The sequence below is a fragment of the Eublepharis macularius genome, chromosome 16, assembly GCF_028583425.1.
Source record: "Eublepharis macularius isolate TG4126 chromosome 16, MPM_Emac_v1.0, whole genome shotgun sequence".
Classification (NCBI taxonomy): Eukaryota; Metazoa; Chordata; class Lepidosauria; order Squamata; family Eublepharidae; genus Eublepharis; species Eublepharis macularius.
The window spans coordinates 38876030-38895899 of NC_072805.1; the positions used below are offsets into that span (position 1 = coordinate 38876030).

A 19870-nucleotide genomic window follows, 5' to 3' on the forward strand; every position below is an offset into this window, starting at 1 on the left:
GGGACCTATCAGTAGGTAGAGTTTTAAGGAATGTAGGCCTCCCCGCCCCCGCTCAATATTTGAGTTTTGGAGCAAGCTATTGCCTTTGAAGCAAGGATGTTGCTAAGAGACTTACCCAAGAATGGAAGATTTTGTTTCTTCACCCCACCTCCCCTGAATGCTATAAAGGCCCAGAACTAGTTCCTTAAATTCTTTCCAAAACAATTCAGACTGTTCTGATAGTCCGACAAACTAATATTTTTTTTAAAGCCCGTGTTTTGGGATTATTAATGTTTGGACAAAACTTTGATCAGGGCAAGTCAGCAACAAGGGATTTTATGAGTTGAGAACTCCTTATTGGTCCAAGTCTTAAACCCCCGACTTGGACAAGGAACAAAAAAATTTGCTCACGTGTTACTCATTTGGAGATTTTATTGTGGTTTCAAATGCAAAGATGATGCTATGTTGCCATTTCTTATTTGTCGTAACTTTGGGAGAGATGCTGTTGAAATAAGGCAATCAGTTGAACTTTCTGCTTGGAGCTTTCCAGCGAATATATACGTTATTGTAGTTTCAGTCAGCCTATCACTCTTTTATCCTCCTTCCCCTGCACTGTGACGAAAATTATTGCTCTGGATTGTCCGATCTCCCATAGAACCCAGCTGGAGCCTGGAGCCAGCCCATAGGGGTTGTTTTTATATGCTGTGGGTTCAAAGTTTGTTTTCATGTGGGGTGTAGGATGGTATCTTTCCATTAATGTTGGCTTGCACAGTAGAGTCCGCAGGGTACATTGACTCCTTTAATGAAATGTAATGTATTTAAAAAACAGAGTTTGTGTTTTTTTGGCAAAAGTTGAATGCTTTATTCTACCTGAGCTTGGCCATTGCATTTTTAATGCAATGTTGATGAGATAGAGACAAAGAGAAAAAGACTGTGTTGTTCTGCCGAAATGAAACATCTGAAGATTTCCTCCCCCTCCACACACACTCTGCCTCAAATCGGAGAACCACACTAGTTTTAGAGCTAATCTTCAGTTCTTTATTAGAATGACTTCCTTGTTGTGAGTTACTCCACAAATCCAATAACCTCTTGGCTACCTAAAACTGTAGTTTTGGTCAGCGAAATTATCTGCTTCATAATGGATCGATTGACAGTAAATACACTTGCATGTTACAAAACCATTTTTCTCCTGAGATACTGAAATGTAAGATAACTTGTCATTGTAATAAGAAAAAACGACGACCTGCAGTTGGAAAGAAAGTTCAGTGCTTTCTGTTTCCCTTTGCCGTTCCCTGTTACACTAACACACCAGAACCAAAATAGCTTCGAAATTAAACAAATGTGTCTTAACTCACAGGACCGAGTGATTTGTGATGCTGGAGTTCTGGGATTGGAACTCCAGATGTTGTGGTGTTTGGCCTTTTATGGAGCAGGCGTGAAGAGGCCTGATACAGGCTGGAGCCATGGAACTAGAGAAGGTGGGCTAATTCTCCATGTATTTTCCCTGATTGAAAACCCCCCTGCCCATGTCACCTTTTAACCCTAGTAGGGGAAAATGCAAAGATGACATGGATATACTGGAGCTTAATGCACCCTGAGAAGGGAATATTTCCAATTGGGAAAATGGTGTGGAGGGGAAAGGAGGTGTAAGAAAACATTCCCTTCACCAGTTCTGTGGCCCCATCCAGGCTGGAGTTTCCCACAACAGCTGCTTTTTAGGACCAAATCACGATTAGTCTAAAAAGTTGGTATCTACCGGTTTGACAGCTGAAGCTTTTGTTAATTAATCTCCTCTATTAAGCCAATTAAAGCTTGTGACCTTATCTGCCTTCCTCCCAAATCCCAGTTTGGACCTCCCAAAATTTAATACTAGCCTTTCCGCATAGCTGCTTTTTTTGCATTATTTGTTTGGTTTGGGATTAACGTAATCATTATCTGCAGCTCATTATCTGCAGCTCCCTGTTTCTAAACAAAGAATATTCTAAACTGAATATTTCAAAATAGGATGGGCTGATGTCGTGTCATACGTGAAAGTCCTTCCAAAGCGTGATGTCTCACCACCGTCTATCACTGATGTACCAAAATGCTATTTTTGAAATGTTCCTATTCTGCATTTGGAACTTTGTCTTCCTTGACTTTTTAAAACAGACATGCAGATGTTACATAAAAGAAAACATTTGAAGAGGAACTGATAGTTCTTGTCCTTAGGCAAGGGGCAACCTGATCAAAGGGAAAGAGAAGGAGTAGTGCCAGACAGCCTTACTTCAACCACTCAGTGCCTGAGGGGTGATCCCAATGGATACTGAAGTCTCGCAAAGGAAAGGGCAAGAATTCCACTGTTGACTCCAACACAAGGGTTCAAAACAAAGAACATCAATTACGGAAGCTGGACAGGTTAGCCAACCGATTTATGTGCCAAAGGAGGAATTAGTGAGAGGATCTAATAAGGGCATCTTTTGGTGAACCTTAGGTGGGCTCTGACTGATTTCCTGACTAGGAATGAGTAGCACCTTTATTTCCTATGGTCTTGGTTACTCACAGAATTTTTTGGACATCCTTAGTTTTAGGATCTGCGGATGCAAAGCAGATGGATGCTTGAATGCCAGAGGTTGTTGACTTCTTTTAGCGGGGTGCAGACTGGAATACCTACCCAGATTCTTCAACTTCCCTCTGGCTTACAGAAGATATTGCACAGCCAATAGCTGATAATCTCTCCCTCCACTGCAGTGGCCGCCGCCAACACATTCCCCAACGTAGAGTAAATTACAATTTAACAGGGAATGGGCTCAGACTAATTATCTGCTCTAGAGGAATTACAGTGGCCAGGTTGGAAATCGAGTTCGCCAGGTAACCTCAACCTCCCTTGACCTTCCAGTGTGTCCACTGTTAATCCATCTTTCTAGCCTGAGGATACAACTTTTAGAGCAGTTGTGTGTTGTGTATTAGGACAGTTATGGTTGCATTTTAATGTCTTTTGAGACACTCATCTAGAAGAGCAGCCATGTGTCCAGTTCACGTGGCCACCTTCCAACATGAATGGATTTTGCCTGTAAATCTCGATAGAACTTTGACAGTGGTGTAGTAGAATTCTCGTTACACGCTTGTGTAGTATGCATGAGACCAGAAATCAAGTTGCATTCACAAAAGGCACCCAATGTCTGTTGTCTCCAGAATTCCCAGGTGCCTTCAAGCAAAGATGTTGCTTTCTTTTCACCTTTTGATTTATGTTAAGCACCACTTTGTGGACTAGGTACCAGGCAAAATACTATCATGGTACAATCCCAGCCGCTAGAGGGCAGGCTAAATACCTACCTGACAGCAAAGCACAGTTTGTTGTTTCAGAAATTAGCCTAAAAATCCTCTGGCTGATGCACTCCCTCTTGTGGACAGCTAAGAAATTAAATACTTCTCTACCAAACTGCAGTTTATTGTTTCATCTGAATTGCTAACTGTAGTTCTCTCTCCAAACCAGAATTAAGCATTGGGTTGATCTCTTGATTTGGTGGAAAGAGGATAAGCTGTCTTTTGGGATTCATACAGAACAACAAGCTATGTGTGAGAGGAGGAGGAAGGACAAAGGCCCAGGTAGTGGCATGATGGAAAATCAGAACTTGCTGTTATGTGTTCGGCATGCCTCTGTCTCACAGCTGGAGAGAAATTAGCATGTTTGCTCAGGATGAAACTATTCACCACACATGGATTTGTTAAAAGTGGCCTGCCCTCCCTAGAGTTGCTAAGAACTATGGTGGGCCCTTGGACATGTGCTCCCCCACACCAAACCCAAACATTATATGACAAGAAATTGAATGACTTTATCCAGCCTTGAGGGACCCCCGGAGTTGTGTCCCTTTGTCTTTCCTCCTTATTGGCAGTCTTGACTTTCCATCTTCTCCCTAGTATCCATCACTGTGGAAAGAAAGGAGCTAGTAAACTAGGAGATAGGTCATCTACACTTTATCCCCAGGAGACTGGGTACTCATTTTACCAACCTTGGAAGGATGAAAGGCTGAGTCAACCTTGAGCCAGCTACCTGAACTCAGCTTCCGCCAGAATCGAACTTAGGTCGTGAGCAGAGCTTGGGCTGCAGTACTGCAGTTTACCACTCTGCGCCACGGGGCTTCTAAACTAGGGGATACTGGGTACTTAAAAGCAGGAATGTCTGTTTGGTTAGTTGTCTTGCAGGCCCGCCAAGATCTTGTATCCTTTCAGCAGGTCTGCAAGACAGAGATGTTCCGCCAGGCATAAGGCTGAGGCCAGGACCAGATCCATCAAATAAGCCTCCCTATCGGTCTCCTACTAATGGGGGGGGGTATATAGTCATCTTTCCCCCACCCCCCATGCATGTGCAGTTACAAAATGATACCAACTCTCATCTCCACCCCTTTTAATATATGGTGGGCAAGAAAGAGTGAAGGAGACCCCATCTTGAGATATTGGAACTGTACCTGTTGAGATTTTGATTTACTGAAATTTATGTCCTTGAGATTTCTGATTTTACTTTTTTTTTGTATTTTTACCTATTGTTGTAACCTGCCCTGAGCTCACTTGCAGGGCGGGCGGGCTATAAATTAAATAAATAAATAACTTTTGGTAGGGCTGAGAGTACTGGACAAGGGCGTGTGCAAGCTGCAACCCCGTCTTACCCCAGTGACAAAGTAATGACCGCATCAGACCCTCCGTTTGTGTTATAAAGCTTATCCTCACTCCTGTGGGGTGTTCTGCCATGCACACCTGGGCCGATTCCAGACGGCCCTCCCCATCCCGAAACGTCGTGCGTCGTCGTACGGAAAACACGGTATTTCGCGTTTTCCGCGCGATGACGCGCGACGTTTTGGGACAGGGAGGACCATCTGGAATCGGCCCTTCTCTTTGTGGTGTATTAAAAATCTGGTGGTTGGAGGAGCTGTGAGTTGGTTAGATACAGACAGCTGTGGAATAGCAGAGGGAAGATTCTGAAGGAAGTACATTCCAGTGCTTTTCAGCCGTATGCATCTCCGATCACAGTGCATTAATGAGTTAGAAGTTTCAGTGTTTGTGGAGAGGCATCAGTGGAGCAAGGCTGGCGTCGTAACTAGCTTTCTTCCTCTCTTCTCCACTCCCCCACGCCCAGCCGAACACTTTGTCTTTTATATCCTTCCAAATATAGGACAGGCGCCAAGCTGCCGTTCGAGGTGGTGCGAGATTGCAGAACCCTACAGTTTTCCAACTCTGTGATCAGAGAAGTCTTGATCCTGCAGCCCTTAAGCAGGCAAAACTCCCACCGATTTCAAGAGCAGATTGGCCGGTGTCAGGACAGGAAGAAAAGGGACCACAAGTTGTGCCTGGCCATGTGGTCTGATACACCCCCTGCTAAGAAACTGATGTTATCTTTTTCTCACCCCCTGCGGCCCTGCCAGCAACTCCTGGGGCTATTTTGGCCGAAAGAGAAAGGAGGATTCCATTGTGCATTTAAAAGCGATGTCACTGTGCTTTGCAAGTTATGTTTGCTACGGATAAGGGCATGCACAAATCTTAACAAGACATAGCAATCAGCCATTCTTTTGTGGCCATTCCGACCTTTCCTCCCTGCATCCTCTGGCACAGGTAGAGGTTGGGGGCAGAGAAAATGGACCAACTTTTATTGATTCACTCCAGGCTGGAAGATGCTCAGAAGAGGCAAGAACCTCTCTTGTGGCTTCAGACTGCCCTTAAAGCCCAGTGCAAAGCAAAAAAAGGACCTTCCACTCCCTTGAGACCTCTAGAAATCTGGGAAAGTGCACTTGCTTTTCCACTTGCTTTGCAACATGCTTAGTAGGCGCTTAGAAGTAGCAAAAGATACTCTCAAAGCTTTAGACCCTATCTTCCCGCCTGGCTGACTGCACCTCTCCCCATAGTTCTGTGTGTATATCAGAGGACTTGGGGGAGTATTGTGGTTTGTCACAATGGTTGTAATGAAAAGAGAGATTGCTGTATTTGGTAGAGCATTTGTCGGAGAGGAGAAGTCGCCCCGATTGTGCTCGTACACAGATGCAGTAAAAAAATTAAATCCTGGAGCCAATGATGACCTTGCATTCGGGAATTTCTTCTTTGTTCTTGCATTTGAAGAGAAACTTCACGACATTTGAAAGGAAGTATTAACCAGCCTGTTCTAAAATATTTATTTATTTATTGCATTTCTAGACCGCCCTCCCCATCAGATGGGCTCAGGGCGGTGTGACAACATACAATCAATAACATACAGTTTAAAAACAATAAAAACATTATAAATAAACATTAAAACACTATTCCATATACAATAAAAATGTCTCAATTGGCGGATATAAATATTAAAATACAGCATTTTAGGCGCAGGGCTTGGATCTTACATCACTTTATGAGCTCCTGCGTGGGTGGTGGACGGGCTTCAGTGGTATGGCCAGCGAGAGGACAGCCTAGTCCTCACCAAATGCCTGGTGGAACATCTCCGTCTTGCATGCCCGGTGAAAAGATAACAAATCCTGCCAGGCCCTAGTTTCTTCAGACAGAGAGTTCCACCAGGTCGGAGCCAGGACCGGAAAGGCCCTGGCTCTGGTAGAGGCCAGACAGACCTCTTCCATAGTTCCATCTGGTAGAGGTCCGTCTGGCCTCTACCATCTGGTACTCTCCAATAAAATATTGGTGAGTACCTTCTCATGCAAACTGTGCATCCAACTGGTCGAATCTTGACTAAATTTTCCAGTGGCAAAACGGAACTTTCCTGCCACTCTCCTCCCATTGCAACTCATCGATCTTCAGTAAATGCTGCTCCTGGAAGATAGGAGAAACCCTGAGTGGGAGGGAGGAATTGGTGGAAGACTGCCAGTTTTATCTGGATCCAACCCTGGGCCTACCATTTTTTCATCCCAACATTCCTCCAAGAATTTAAGGATGTCATACCCTCCCCCTTCATTTTACCTTCACAAGAACTCCAAGGCTAGTTAGGCCGAAGGAGAGTCCTAGACAGAGATTACTGCATGAATTTCATGCCTGAATAGAGATGAGAGCTCAGGGCTTGTCCAAAATTCTGACCGTTATTCCAAATTGGAGACTGGGTGGATTGAATGTAAGAAAGTCTGTATTGAAACATGGGTACATTTAAAAGAAGTGGTATAGTTCCTCCTTGTTTTTCCTGATCTTGTCTATCGGTACTGGTAGCAGACTTTGCCTCTGCCGCAATGATTATAGGTTCCGTTGACCCCATATTGAAAAGTCGGCCTTCCCTGTTGTAACAAAGGTGGAGTTTTTAAAAAGCAAAACTGAACTTCAGGTTTCTTTTCACAATACTTATGATCTTACATAGGATTTCATGTGACCACCATCTATGATGTGTAGGTTTCAGAGTAGAGAAAGGGAATTCTTGGAGGGGGAAAAAACCTCTTTTCTCCTTGGGGGACTGCATGAATAGAAGCTTGGTTGTGTCTATGTTTTCACTGTTCTGTACTCTGGTTTAATTACAAACCCCCGGTGTTTCCACCTTGTTTGAAAAGTAGTATCTTTCTGGAACACATTTTAAATGATACCAACTGGAGAATAAAAGTGAATTTTTAACTGTTTAAAGGTACAATTAAGAATATAAGAACAACCTTTCTGTCCCAGACCCATGATCCCTTTAGTCCAGTGTTCTGATTCCCGCAGGGACTGACCAAATGACCCTGAAAGGCTACAAGGTGGACTTTTAGTCCAAAGCATCCCTCTGTTGTGTGTCCCCTGTCCAGTGTCCAATATTCAGAGATACTTTGTCTCTGAATATGGCTTCTTCAGCCACCCTACCGAATAGCAGTCAATTGACTCATCTTCCATGGATGTGTCCAGTCCTCTTTTAAAGCCATCTAAACCAGCAGTTAATTAAATGTGGTGAAGATGGGATTTTGAGTCCAGGCTCAAGCTGTCTTAACACAGATGAATTTCTCCTTAACTATCTTTATCCATTTATCTGCACTGAGGTCTGTTAACAATGAAAGAGTGGATGGTCTCTCTCATCTCGGAAGTGAAGAAGTTTCTAGTCCATATTAGCAGATTGCAGGTATGTGGAATGTGGACCTGATAGTTCATCCAAATTAATTAACCTGGAGAACAAGGTTACAGTGTACCTAGCAAGGGTTGAGGTGGGCCTTGTTGGTCTGTAGGAGAAGAGCAAGATTTGGGTTCAGCATAACCTTAAATACCAACTAGATTTCCAGGGTATGATCTTTTGAGAGTCAAAGCTATGTATCTAACAAAGGAACTCGGATTCTCTGAAGTTCATACTTTGAAAATCTAGTTGGCCTTTAAGGTGCTACTAGACCCATATCTTCCTCTTCTATAGCATCAATCGGACATGCTTTTCTGTGGATTTCTTTTTCTCCAAGAAATCTTGTTTTGTGCTGATTTGTGCAGAAAGCGTGATTTGTTGAGACAATTCCTCGATGACTTTCAAGTGAACTGTGTATTTTTATTCTTTCAAAGGCTTTTTATATAGATGTTGTCTCCATCTCCCCCTACCCCTTCCAATGTTTCCTGAAGCCTGAGAATTCTTGGAATACATTAGTTCTAATAAGTTATGTGGGCATGATTTTTTTTCTTTGAAACTTCACGGCATCAACATCTGTTAACTTTTAAGAGAACAGAGATGCAGACAAAAAGGCTGATGAGAAGGAAACAGAGTGGGGAGAAGGGACAAAGATATTAAATTTTGGAGTACCGAGCCTGGGTTTCGAAGACTGGGGGCGGGAGTTGGGATCAGCTAAACTCTTCCTGCTTTGATGTGGTTCCTTTTAAGGAAATGCACATAGCAGACTAGTCCCTGTACTGGGACAGGGTGGGGGAAGAGAGAGAACTCCTCTCTCTCTCTCTCTCTCTCTCTCTCTCTCTCTCTCTCTCTCTCTCTCTCTCTCTCTCATTGCTAGCTTGGAAGCATTTTTGAGACTCTTTAGCCCAAAGTCAGAAACAACTGCTGCACTAAGGGATGTAGATCTAGAGGAGTTAGCCATGTTAGTCTGACGACGAGAACTGTGGCTTACGCTACAATAAAGTTGGTTAGTCTTAAAGGTGCTACTGGACTCTTTACTAAGGGATGTAGTTCTCTTGATTTTCAGGTTTTTTGGAGGTCAGTTGAAACTGGGAGCTTTCAAGTATGTAAAAGACAAGAGGGAGAAAGTGCCAACTGATGAGCCATCTGTCTTGTTTATGCACGCACATGTGAGACCTTTGACCCTCCCTCCCTCCAGAAGATCTACTGCAAGCACTCAAACATTTGGCAGAGTGGCAAGACGTGCTTATTTTACCTTGCTTGAAAACGGAGGCTCAAGGACCAAGGCGCCAATAAAGCCTGACCTACATTATTGACGATAGCACTTGCGTCCCCCTCATAATCCGTATGTTTACCTTGAGGTGCCATAAACGTCCTATGGCATTGTCCATTGTACAGTCAACATGTTTCGGAGATTTCAGTAGGCACTTTTGAAGCTGTGAAATTCAATTCCCCAAAGAGGCCACCATATCAATACAGCGCTGAATACTGTTTACACTCTGGCAACCAAGAGGATAGATAAGCGGCGCTTTGCATATTGTGGAAATCCAACTGAAGTGTGTGCCTTTTGCCCAGGTTGAGTTTTTTATGCGGTGCTCTTCTCAATTAACTTGACTTTATAAAAGATAAGCAAGACGAGAGTTCAGACCAGCTGCACCTTAAAGGTCAACAAGATTTCCAATGTACAAGCTGTTGCGAGTCAAGCATCCTCGACTCTCGAAAGCTTATACCCTGGAAATCTTGTCAATCTTTAAGGTGCAGCTGGACTCTCGCCTTGCTCTTCTGTTTGCTTTTCTGCGGCTACCTCCACCTGAAAATTTACAAAAGGTGATATTTTTTATTTTATTTTATTGGGACAGCTGGTCAAATCTCCAGGACCGATGAGACTAGCAGAGCTCTGTGTTATATCCAAGCAGCTGGATCTGGAATTCAAATGTAGCTCTTGCGTTTTACTCCCCCCCACACACACACACACTTCCAAGATTGTGTGCCAGTAGCTTTTGTCTTCTTCATCCTTTTCGTCTCAGCTTTCTCTCCCACCAGCTCAGGGCAGCTGGCTTGCATATTTTTGAACGCGGGAGGGGAGGGGTGAAAATACCCCATGTCTTTTCAAGTTATTGATGTCTGTGGCTCACGCTGGGCTCTCTCTTTGACTGGTTGGTAGAACAAACGCTAAAGATGTAGGATTTTGCAAAGTCTCCCCCCCCCCCCCCCTTTTGCAACTTCCTGGCCCGCTAAAATCATGACCTGCTATAGAAAGCATATGTTGACATACCTGGGTTTACGAGAGGGGGGAAGGGACTCTCCAAGAGTGGGAAAGAGGGGAGGGGGTTGCAGGGAGTGGAATGCAATGCCAGCCATCTGTTCTTCCTGCACCTTCTGGTGACAGATTTATGGAAGGGCGTTAGCATGCGTCTGGAGGTTGCACACCTGCGTTTTGTTGCAAGGGATAATAATATCCCCCGTTTGCAGATTGCACATCCATTCCAACGTGCAAATTATCTTGGTATAAACACAGCCTGCCACAAGCGTGGCAGGAGAAAATGCCAAGCACCTGTCCGGGAACAGCCAGATTTAGAACCAGAGGCTTCTTCATCTCTTTTTCGTTGGCTAAAGTGGTGAGAAAGCTGAAATAGCTGCATTATTCTCTCAAGGTGCAGGTAAGCCCCACCTTCTCACATAGCTCTGTGGTTCCCTCTGGTCTGGCATTGCAGTACATGCTTCCCAGTTGCACTTAGCTCTTTGCAAGGGCAGTGGTTGGACACTGTCTTTGTTCATATGACTCTCCAGGTTTTCCCCAAGTCTCTGTGATAGCTGTCATACCTGGCTTTGCTCAGTCTTGAATTATTCAAGTGAGCTTTTCTACACAGGAGGGCTGTACCATAAGGGAATGGTTTCAAAGAGATGCATTGGTGAAAGGATTGTGACTATAGACTATACTGCTATGTATTATCTATTGCTATAAGTGTGATACAACTGGCTAGTTTCTGCATTGTTTAACGTGACAGTTTAGAATTTCTGATGCTCTGTTTCAGCTTTCTATCGGATTTCTGCTTGTTTTCAAATGCAAACTGAAGACCCTATTGCAATGCCGATTGAATGTCTGTGCTGTTGATTGTGGCCGTTTCCACACGCCCTTAAAGGGACGGCCCACTCAGCGAACACGGGCGGCTTTTCCACTTCACTCCGGACGTCGACGTTTTCAAAACGGTAGCGGGCAGTTTGGCTTCCGTGGTTGTGGTGCCTTTTCTGGGAATGCACTTTTCCGCGGTGGCAGAAAAGGTGTCGAAGAAAATGGAAGCCAAACTGCCAGCTACCATGTCGACGTCCGGTGTGAAGTGGAAAAGCCGCCCGCGTTTGGTGAGTGGGCTCACCCTTGAAGGATGGGTGGAAACAGCCCGTATTGACTTACAGTGTGTGATCCACCTTGAGTTTCAGTGAGAAAGACGGGCCATAAATAACATAAATAAGTAAATAATTTTCTGCTCTGAACTCCGGTGTCATTCTTCTGGGAATCATATCACTGATAGCTCCTGGAGTTCCAGGCACAGCCAATCTCTCTGTTCTCCTGCCCAATTAGAATAAAAGCGCATCTACATGATTACGATCAAGGCACCGATCAGTTACGTCCACTCAAATATGTCAGTTGACTTCCTGCAATTGACTGTAATATATTGTCAAATATTTAATTGTGCGGTTGGTGGTTTGCCCCTTGGTTTCATTATGGCATCCTTTGTTAGTAAGGGGTGTTAAGTGGTTCAGCTGCAAATCAGCACCCTACTGGTTAGAACCCCACTACTGCCATGAGCTCAGTAGGTGGCCTTGGGTCAGCCACTCCTCTCAGCCCCAGCTCCCCAGCTGTATTGTGGAGATAATAATAACTCTAACTTGTTCACTGCTCTGGGTGAAGCACTAACCTGTCTAGAAGAACGGTATATAAGCGCAGTTGTTGTTGTTGTTGTTGTTGTTGTTGTTGTTATTTATTCCACCAGCCCCGCTCTCCAGGTTTGACCACAAGGTGGATTGGGTTTACCCAGGGCTTTTTTTCTGGGGAAAGAAGTGGTGGAACTCAGTGGGTTGCCCTCGGAGAAAATGGTCTCATGGCTGGTGGCCCCGCACCCTGATCTCCAGACAGAGGGGAGTTTAGATTTCCCCCTGCGCCATTCAGCAGCGCAGAGAGTAATCTAAACTCCACTCTGTCTGGAGATCAGGGGGTGGGGCCACCAGCCATGTGACCATTTTCAAGAGGTTCCGGAACTCCATTCCACTGCGTTCCAGCTGGAAAAAAGCCCTGGATTTACCCCTGTAGCTGTGCTTTGATGCTCAACTGAGGTTTTGCACCAACTGCCTAGCATTCCCAGTTTCAGAGAGACTTCTATATCACATCAGCTAGTGAATTTCTGCAAAGTCCTTTTCACTGCTGAATGAAGGGCTTGTCCTTGAAAAATTTAATTGGGAACAGTTTTAGGGGATGGAACCTGTCTTCGCTATCATGGCTTCCTGCGAAAGAATTCTGGAAAGGGTTCCGTGCAGAAGCTAGGGGTTTCAGCCAAAGTATTTCTAAGCGCCTTTGTACAATTTCAGCTCCCAAGGCTTTTGCTCTGAGGGGGGATAACAAGTTTGGAACTCCTCCCAAGCTGATTCTAGATATGTCTGGTGTAGAGGGTGCCCTGATTAAAGCAACGTGACCAAATGTAGAGAATCACGAGAAGAGATAGCAACAGAGAACAATAATCGTGACAACCTAACGAAATAAACACTTATAACAATTGCAAAAATATTCTTATTGTTATTGCATAGTTCAATTGACCATTCAATATATACCGATACACGCAGTCTTCATATACAGACCTATACATAAAGTGCTAGTGCATGAGCTCCTGCCCTTTAACACAGCACTGAGATCAGAAGTGTTGTGTGAGGAATTGCTTGCTTTTTTATTTTTGAATGCAGTTGAAGGATGCATAGCAGGCAGCTTCCTAGCTTTACTTATGGCTTGTGATCTTGAGAAAGTTAGTAAACCTAATTGAGTTCGGTTTATTTTTCTTTGGGTCGGGTCCACGATACCTCTTCGAAAAGCTGGTGATATTTCCTTCCATTGAAGTGTTCGTCGTGTAGACCCTTCCAGCTTCCTTTTGCAATTAATAAATATTTCTCTCTTGGGTGCTAGGAATAGCAGTGTTGCATTTGAAGCCTATCATTGCCCATGAAGCCCTATTAAACAAACATCTGTCTATCAGAGATAATGCACGCCATAATCAGGCTGGCATGAAGGACTGCCTTTGATTGACAGCTGATGAGCTCCGGCTGTCTTAGCGGTATTGCTGATATGCATAGAGGTTGCCACGCACTTTTTTTGAACAGGCTGTGCGGTTAACGTGCCTTTAATATGTGTACTGCAGCTGTTGCGCAGTCAACAACAAACAGCCCTTTGGAAGCTATGGGGATGGTAAGTGGCCTAAGGAGGGGAAATTTATAAACAAAAAAAAAGAGGACAACCCAAAACTTCCACGGCAGTCAGTGCCAGCTTGCTCTTGAAATCAATTCCTAGCGATGCAATCCTGAGCGTAGTTCTGCCTTCCTAAGCCCATTGATATAGAAGGGTGTAACTATGTTTAGAATTGCGCTGTAGGAAGTGCAAATTGAAGACTGATAAACTGATGTTAGTGGGTTGGTTTTTTTCTTTCTTAAAATAATGCAGCAAAACTATGTAGCGGTTGAAATCTAGATAACAGGACGTTTTCCTAACGTATTAACTCTTTTCTGCCTCTTCGTAAGCCATGTGCTGGCTATTGAGTGATTCCGCACACGTTGGATAATGCACTTCCAATCCTCTTTATAGATCATTTGGAACGGATTTTTTTGTGTGCAGAACAGAAAATCCACCTCAAACAATTGATAAAGTGCATTGAAAGTGCATTATCCAACGTGTGCAGAATCAGCCATTCTTTCAAACCAAACGCACTTCAGTTGAGCTAGTTATAGGAAGGCCGCCTTCTCGGGGAACTGGACAGTCCGGCAGATACAATATCTGCACTTAAAGCATAGTTGGTGTCACTAGAAGGCTTGAAGAGCCATGAATCCTCAGGTAGTTTCAGATGGGTAGCTGTATTGGTCTGCAGTGAAAGCGCAAAATTTGAGTACGTTTGTTGGGTTTGCCCCAGCAATCGGCGAGAGGTGGCAAACTGCCTAGTGATTTCCCGCTACTGGCAGGCAACCTGGAAAAGTGCACAGTGGGTGTGCTCCTGGCAAAGCATGACGATGTCACTTCCTTGAGTGATGTCATCGCTCTGGCGGCAGGCATGCTCCCGCACTTTGCAGCAGCTCCCCTCATCAGATACATATCTGACAAAAGGAGATTTGACTCTCGAAAGCTCATACCCCAGACATCTTGGTCTTTAAGCTGATGCTGGACTCAAATCTTGCTCTGTGAACCCTCAGGTAGACCAGGGGTCCGCAACCTACAGCTCAGTACAGAACCAAATAGGGCTCTTTTTAAAAGAAAATAAACTACTAATAGACTGAACTGATGGTGTGCCTTGGCATAAATCAACTTCATATATTCCTCTGATGTTGAAACTGCAGGGCCTAGCTTTGAAGGAAGGCGTCCATGTATTGTAGAAGATAGATACTCTATCCATTTGTAAGTTTGCCGAGCACCTCTGTGCAATGGAACAACGGTGATCCCTTGTTAATTTGGAAACAGATATGCTGCAAATTTCCGGTGGTGGCAGCCTTATCAGGCTGATTAGAGTGATAATTGGGATTTGAGAGTTGTCGCTTGCTGCGGTGATCAGTTGAACCCCGAGGATTTCATTCTCTAAATCTGATTCTAATACTGGTTCGCTCAGTGGTAGATTGTTTGCTTGCTTGGTAGGGAAATCCTACTACTTCTGTCCCTGACCGTCATTTCTCCAAAAGTGTGAGAAGGGGATCAAAATGTGTTCCTTGTGTGTGTTCTCTGGACACTTCTGTCAACCCGTCAGAATGCCAAAGCTGGATAGAAAAGAAGTGTGATTCAAGAAATAGATGGAAGAGACCTGCTTTGCAGGATGTAACGTTTTTCAGTCTTTTGCCACTGGTCTTGGGAAAATCAGATTGCTTACGGGCAAGAAATATATCACTTCTAGACTCCATCTGAGATGTTTTTCGCATGATTGATTGACAGAGCACGGCAGTGCTAACTATTAACCTGCCTTGTAAAAGGATTTTAATCGTTAAATCTCTTTCCTTGCGAGTCTGGCCTGTCGGTAGCATTATTTTGTTCTTCCAGCTATCCCAAGCATAAGATATAAAATTACTGTATCAAATAAGTACGTGGAACTAAATTGATTTGCAGAGGTGCTTTTCACGTTTCCATTAACACGATAACACTGCTTCTTGCGTTGCATTTTAAAGACTCGGAATGACTCCTGTTCAGGTCTTTTTCTGTTTACAAAATATGTATCAACAGATCCAAGGCTGCACAGTGGTTTGTAGAAACTTGTGGCTGCTGGATGTGTTACTGGAGGTAGGTACTTACCTACCAGGACATTCCATCAAAGATTTAAAGGTCGCTGTAGTTCAACAGAAACCTTTCAAAAACAAAATCCAACGGGAGGCTGCTGAACTGGAATTCATATGCAAATTTGACTCTGTCAAGCTGGGACTGAATAGGGACTATGAATGGTTATCACATTATCACAGGTAACAGATTTCCTTTACAGAGGCGGGGTCTGGGGGAGCTCAGTGGCACCTGACGTGGGCTTTCGGGGACCACAGATCTCTTTGTCAGATGCATCTGGCAAGGAGAGCTGTGGTTATCGAAGGCTCATACTGCATTGGAATTGGATGGTCTAGCTGTTTGGCTGCTACAAACTAACAGGGTAAACTCCTTTGAAGCCAACTGATCCACACACCAAAAGGAGACGTTTACATATACTAGCAAAGGAATGTTTTGGTTGCACCCTCCCCTTTTCCCCCCAATTGCCTCTTCTCTCTCCTCCCCTTCTCTCCCTCCTCTTCTATATTTGACCAGTCTCTGTATCATGCATCTGAAGAAGAGAACTGTGATTCTCGAAAGCTTATGCTACAATAAAATTGGTTAGTCTTAAAGGTGCTACTGGACTCTTTTTGATTTTGCTACCACAGACTAACACGGCTAACTCCTCCGCATCTATACCCATTCAGATGAAACTTTTTTGATCGCCTTCTGCAGGACTGCAGAAATACGATTATGCCTTTAAAACGTCATTGTCCTGCATGCAAATAAGTTTCCTCTGTTCATTTTTGTTTTTGCAGGATCCCACAGGGGAAGGATTCAGAGAGGCTGTTGAAAATGAACACTTCCACCTGGAAGGTATTTTTTAAAAAATTATGGCTTTGATTTTGAGAAAAGAAACATGTTCTAATGCATAGTAAAAAGGGGAGGGGGAGGGGGAGTACATGCATGAAGTTTCTTGAAGTTTCCCTTTTTGTCCTGTGAAAGATACCTGTACCGGCTCCTGATCCCTGAACTTGTTGTGTGTTAGCAGAGTTATAGATTTAATGTATGTTTATAGAGTTGAACCCCCGACCCAGAGGAAATTAATCACACCCAAGTCCTGTTGAAATTAGCGGGACCAGTTAGACCCTCAGTTGACAGGTCATACCGTTGAAATGCTTCAAGCAGGCTGTCTTAATTCTTAGTTAATACACCAGGCGTATGGTGGTTCAGATGAGAGGACCCCCCCTCCTTTGACCAGCCTCCTATTGGGGGGGGAATACTGCCCTACAGTTTGTATAACATCTGTCAGTTCACCACCTGTCACCCCAGAGCCCCTGGGGATGGGCGGTATATAAATTGAAAAAATAAATAAAAATAAATAAATAGTGAGGGAAGGATGTGAGTGCCACTGGATTTTATAAATTGAATCTGGTTTTATTATGCTATCGGTTTTATATTGTGATGTAATCCGCTCTGAGCCTGCTCTGCAGGGAGAGCAGAATATAAACAAACAAACAAACAAACAAACAAAGGGCACATCATAGTGGAGTGGGTGTGCGTACAGGGTTTGTATATTACAAGAACATGTGAGCTCCAGGGCGCTCTCACCACAACAGTGATCTTCATGTGCAGCCCCAAAGGCACAAATAGCAGCAACTTACTTCTATCAGACACAGGGTGGATTTGGAGACCGCATTGGGGGCGTGCACTAATCTTAGTACGTCCCTGTTGATCATTAATTGAATCGACTTTTCTCTTATTTATAACCCATTCTGGGTGGTGAAATGGGATGGTATAGTGTAATGTATTGGTCGAACTGTAGCTGATAGAGAACTCAAGGCTTTGCTATCAGTGGCCACTAAGTACGGGTGGCAGCAAATCAGGAGAGCCAGATAAAGACCAATCACTGAGCTGTAAATAAGTTACAATGTATGTGAGTTATGCAAACGAGGGTATTCTAAAGTACGTGTTCTCATTGGCTATAACTCTTTGGGAGGGAAAACTGGTATGTATATATATTGAGGGTTTCTGTCAGTTGTTGTTGTTGTGTGTGGTTATACTGAATAAAGAGCTGTTGGTTTACTTCAAGTCTGAACCCACTATTTAATACTGGCGACGAGGATGGGATCTCTGATTGGGTATGCAGCCCCAATACCAGAGCGATATCACTAACAAGGTGCTTGGGTAGGCAGCCCCAAGACCTAAGCTGAAATCTTAAGCGTGAGGAATTGTCACCTCCGCCATCTGACATACGCTCGCGTCGTCCAGAAGGCAGACATGGCCGCTAAGGGCCACTTCGAACCGTTTGACTCAACAGCCGAGGACTGGGAATCCTACATTACCCGCTTCGACTTCTACCTTGAGGCGAACAAGATTGAAGACACAGATCTCGCGAGAGCAATGTTCTTCAGCGTGTGTGGGCGTTCCACGTTTGATATAGCGCGGGCACTAGTGGCGCCAGCCCAGCTTCAAACTACACCGTTCGACACAATAAAGAACAGACTCAAAGAACACTTCTCACCACAGCCATCAGAAATAGCCAGCAGACACGCGTTCTACAACCGCAACCAAGCCCAAGGGGAATCCATAGCAGCATTCGTCACAGCCCTCCGGCAGGCAGCCCGGCAATGCAATTTCCCTGACCTAGAGATGGCACTTCGGGACAGGTTGGTGTGTGGGCTGCGAAATGAAAAACTACAAAGACGACTCTTTGCGAAGAAAGAGCTGACTTTCAAAACAGCGCATGAGGAGGCACTCGCTGCTGAAGCAGCAGAACAGTCTGCAAAAGAGGTCCGGCAGTCGCACACTTCCCCATCATCCCGCAGGGCCGAACAGGTACATCAGGGGTGTGTAGAGGACCTGTCATCATCAGAGGATGACGAAGAAGAGGTCCTGAGAACTAAGTTCCACGGCAAGCAACCGGGGGGGGGCCACAACATTTCAGGGCACCCCTTGCGCAAGCTGTGGAGGACCTCACTGGAGGAAGTCCTGCCGGTTCCGGGAAGCACAATGCCGGAACTGCGGGAAGATGGGACACATCGCTCGAGCCTGTCGCTCTGCAAAGAACCAACTCGGATCGCCCAAGTCCAGCCACAAGTCAGCACTGGGCTACAACAAGGCACCCAACCGCAAGAGCGACTGCCATACAGTCACTATACGCCACGCTAATGTAACCCAGACTAGTGAGTCATCAGTGCAAGCATTACGACCTCCAAGCAGCAACAAAATAAAAGTAACCGTGAAAATCCAAAACTTGCCATGTGAGATGGAAGTCGACTCAGGGTCCGCGTTATCCATCATCTCGTCACACACCCTCGAGCTGATACGCAGAAAGTCATCCACACCTCATCTTGAATCAGCAAACATGGTGCTGAAAGACTTCCAAGGCCGCCGCGTGCCGATCATGGGCATCGGCACATTCCAAGTAAAGTACAAGGACTTTATTGGCCCACTACGATTAGTGGTAGTTCAAGGCCGCCAACCTAGCTTACTTGGCCTCGACTGGTTCCGCCCTCTCGGCATCCAAATCGCAGGCGTGCAGCGGCTGCATCGTGATGAGGTAGCATCAGTATGCAGAGAGTTCTCAGCAGTCTTCGACGGGGCCCTTGGTAATTACACAGGACCGCCTGTCTCGTTTGACTTAGACCCAGCCGTGGCCCCCATCTGCCTGAAGCCTCGCAGGGTTCCATTTGCGCTCAAGCCAAAGATAGATGAGGAACTGGATCGTCTGATCGAACAGGGGATCCTGGAGCCAGTTTCTCACGCTAAATGGGAAACTCCCATAGTAACCCCACTGAAACCCAATGGAGCGGTCCGAATTTGCGCAGATTATAAATGCACAATCAACAAAGCACTACAGCAACATGCCTACCCAGTACCAGTCGTGAGCCATCTCCTGGCATCGCTTCAAGGGGGAAAGATTTTTGCCAAGCTTGATCTGGCACAGGCTTACCAACAACTACCTGTGGACGAGGCGACGGCAGAAGCCCAAACGATCGTGACACACCGAGGGGCGTTCAAGGTTAAAAGACTACAATTCGGTGTCAACGTCGTCCCAGGAATTTTCCAAGGCATCATGGAAGGACTTCTACGCGGAATTCCAGGCGTCATTCCGTACTTTGATGACGTCCTAATCGCGGGGGAGTCAGAAAGCGCACTTGCAGAGAGGCTTCGCTGTGTCCTTCGCAAACTACAAGACGCCGGCTTAAAGGTAAAGAGAGAGAAATGCCAATTCGCTGTCGAGAGTGTGGAGTTCTTGGGATTCCTCATTGACGCAGCCGGTATTCATCCCACATCAGCAAAGGTACGGGCCATTAAAAGTGCACCTCCTCCAGGATCAAAGGAGGAACTACAATCCTTCCTGGGCCTATTAAACTTCTACCATGCATTCTTGCCACATAAGGCCTCAATTGCGGAACCCC

At 45.0% G+C, this 19870-nt stretch overlaps 1 protein-coding gene across 1 annotated transcript in view; it reads left to right on the forward strand.

The window, feature by feature from the left end:
- Positions 1 to 19870, forward strand: part of NKD1 (NKD inhibitor of WNT signaling pathway 1) — a 155439-nt gene that overhangs the window by 67863 nt on the left and 67706 nt on the right. The window contains exon 4 of the mRNA XM_055000578.1: positions 16265 to 16322. Within this exon, the coding sequence (XP_054856553.1) occupies positions 16265 to 16322 (58 nt within the window). The remainder of the gene's footprint in view (positions 1 to 16264; positions 16323 to 19870) is intronic.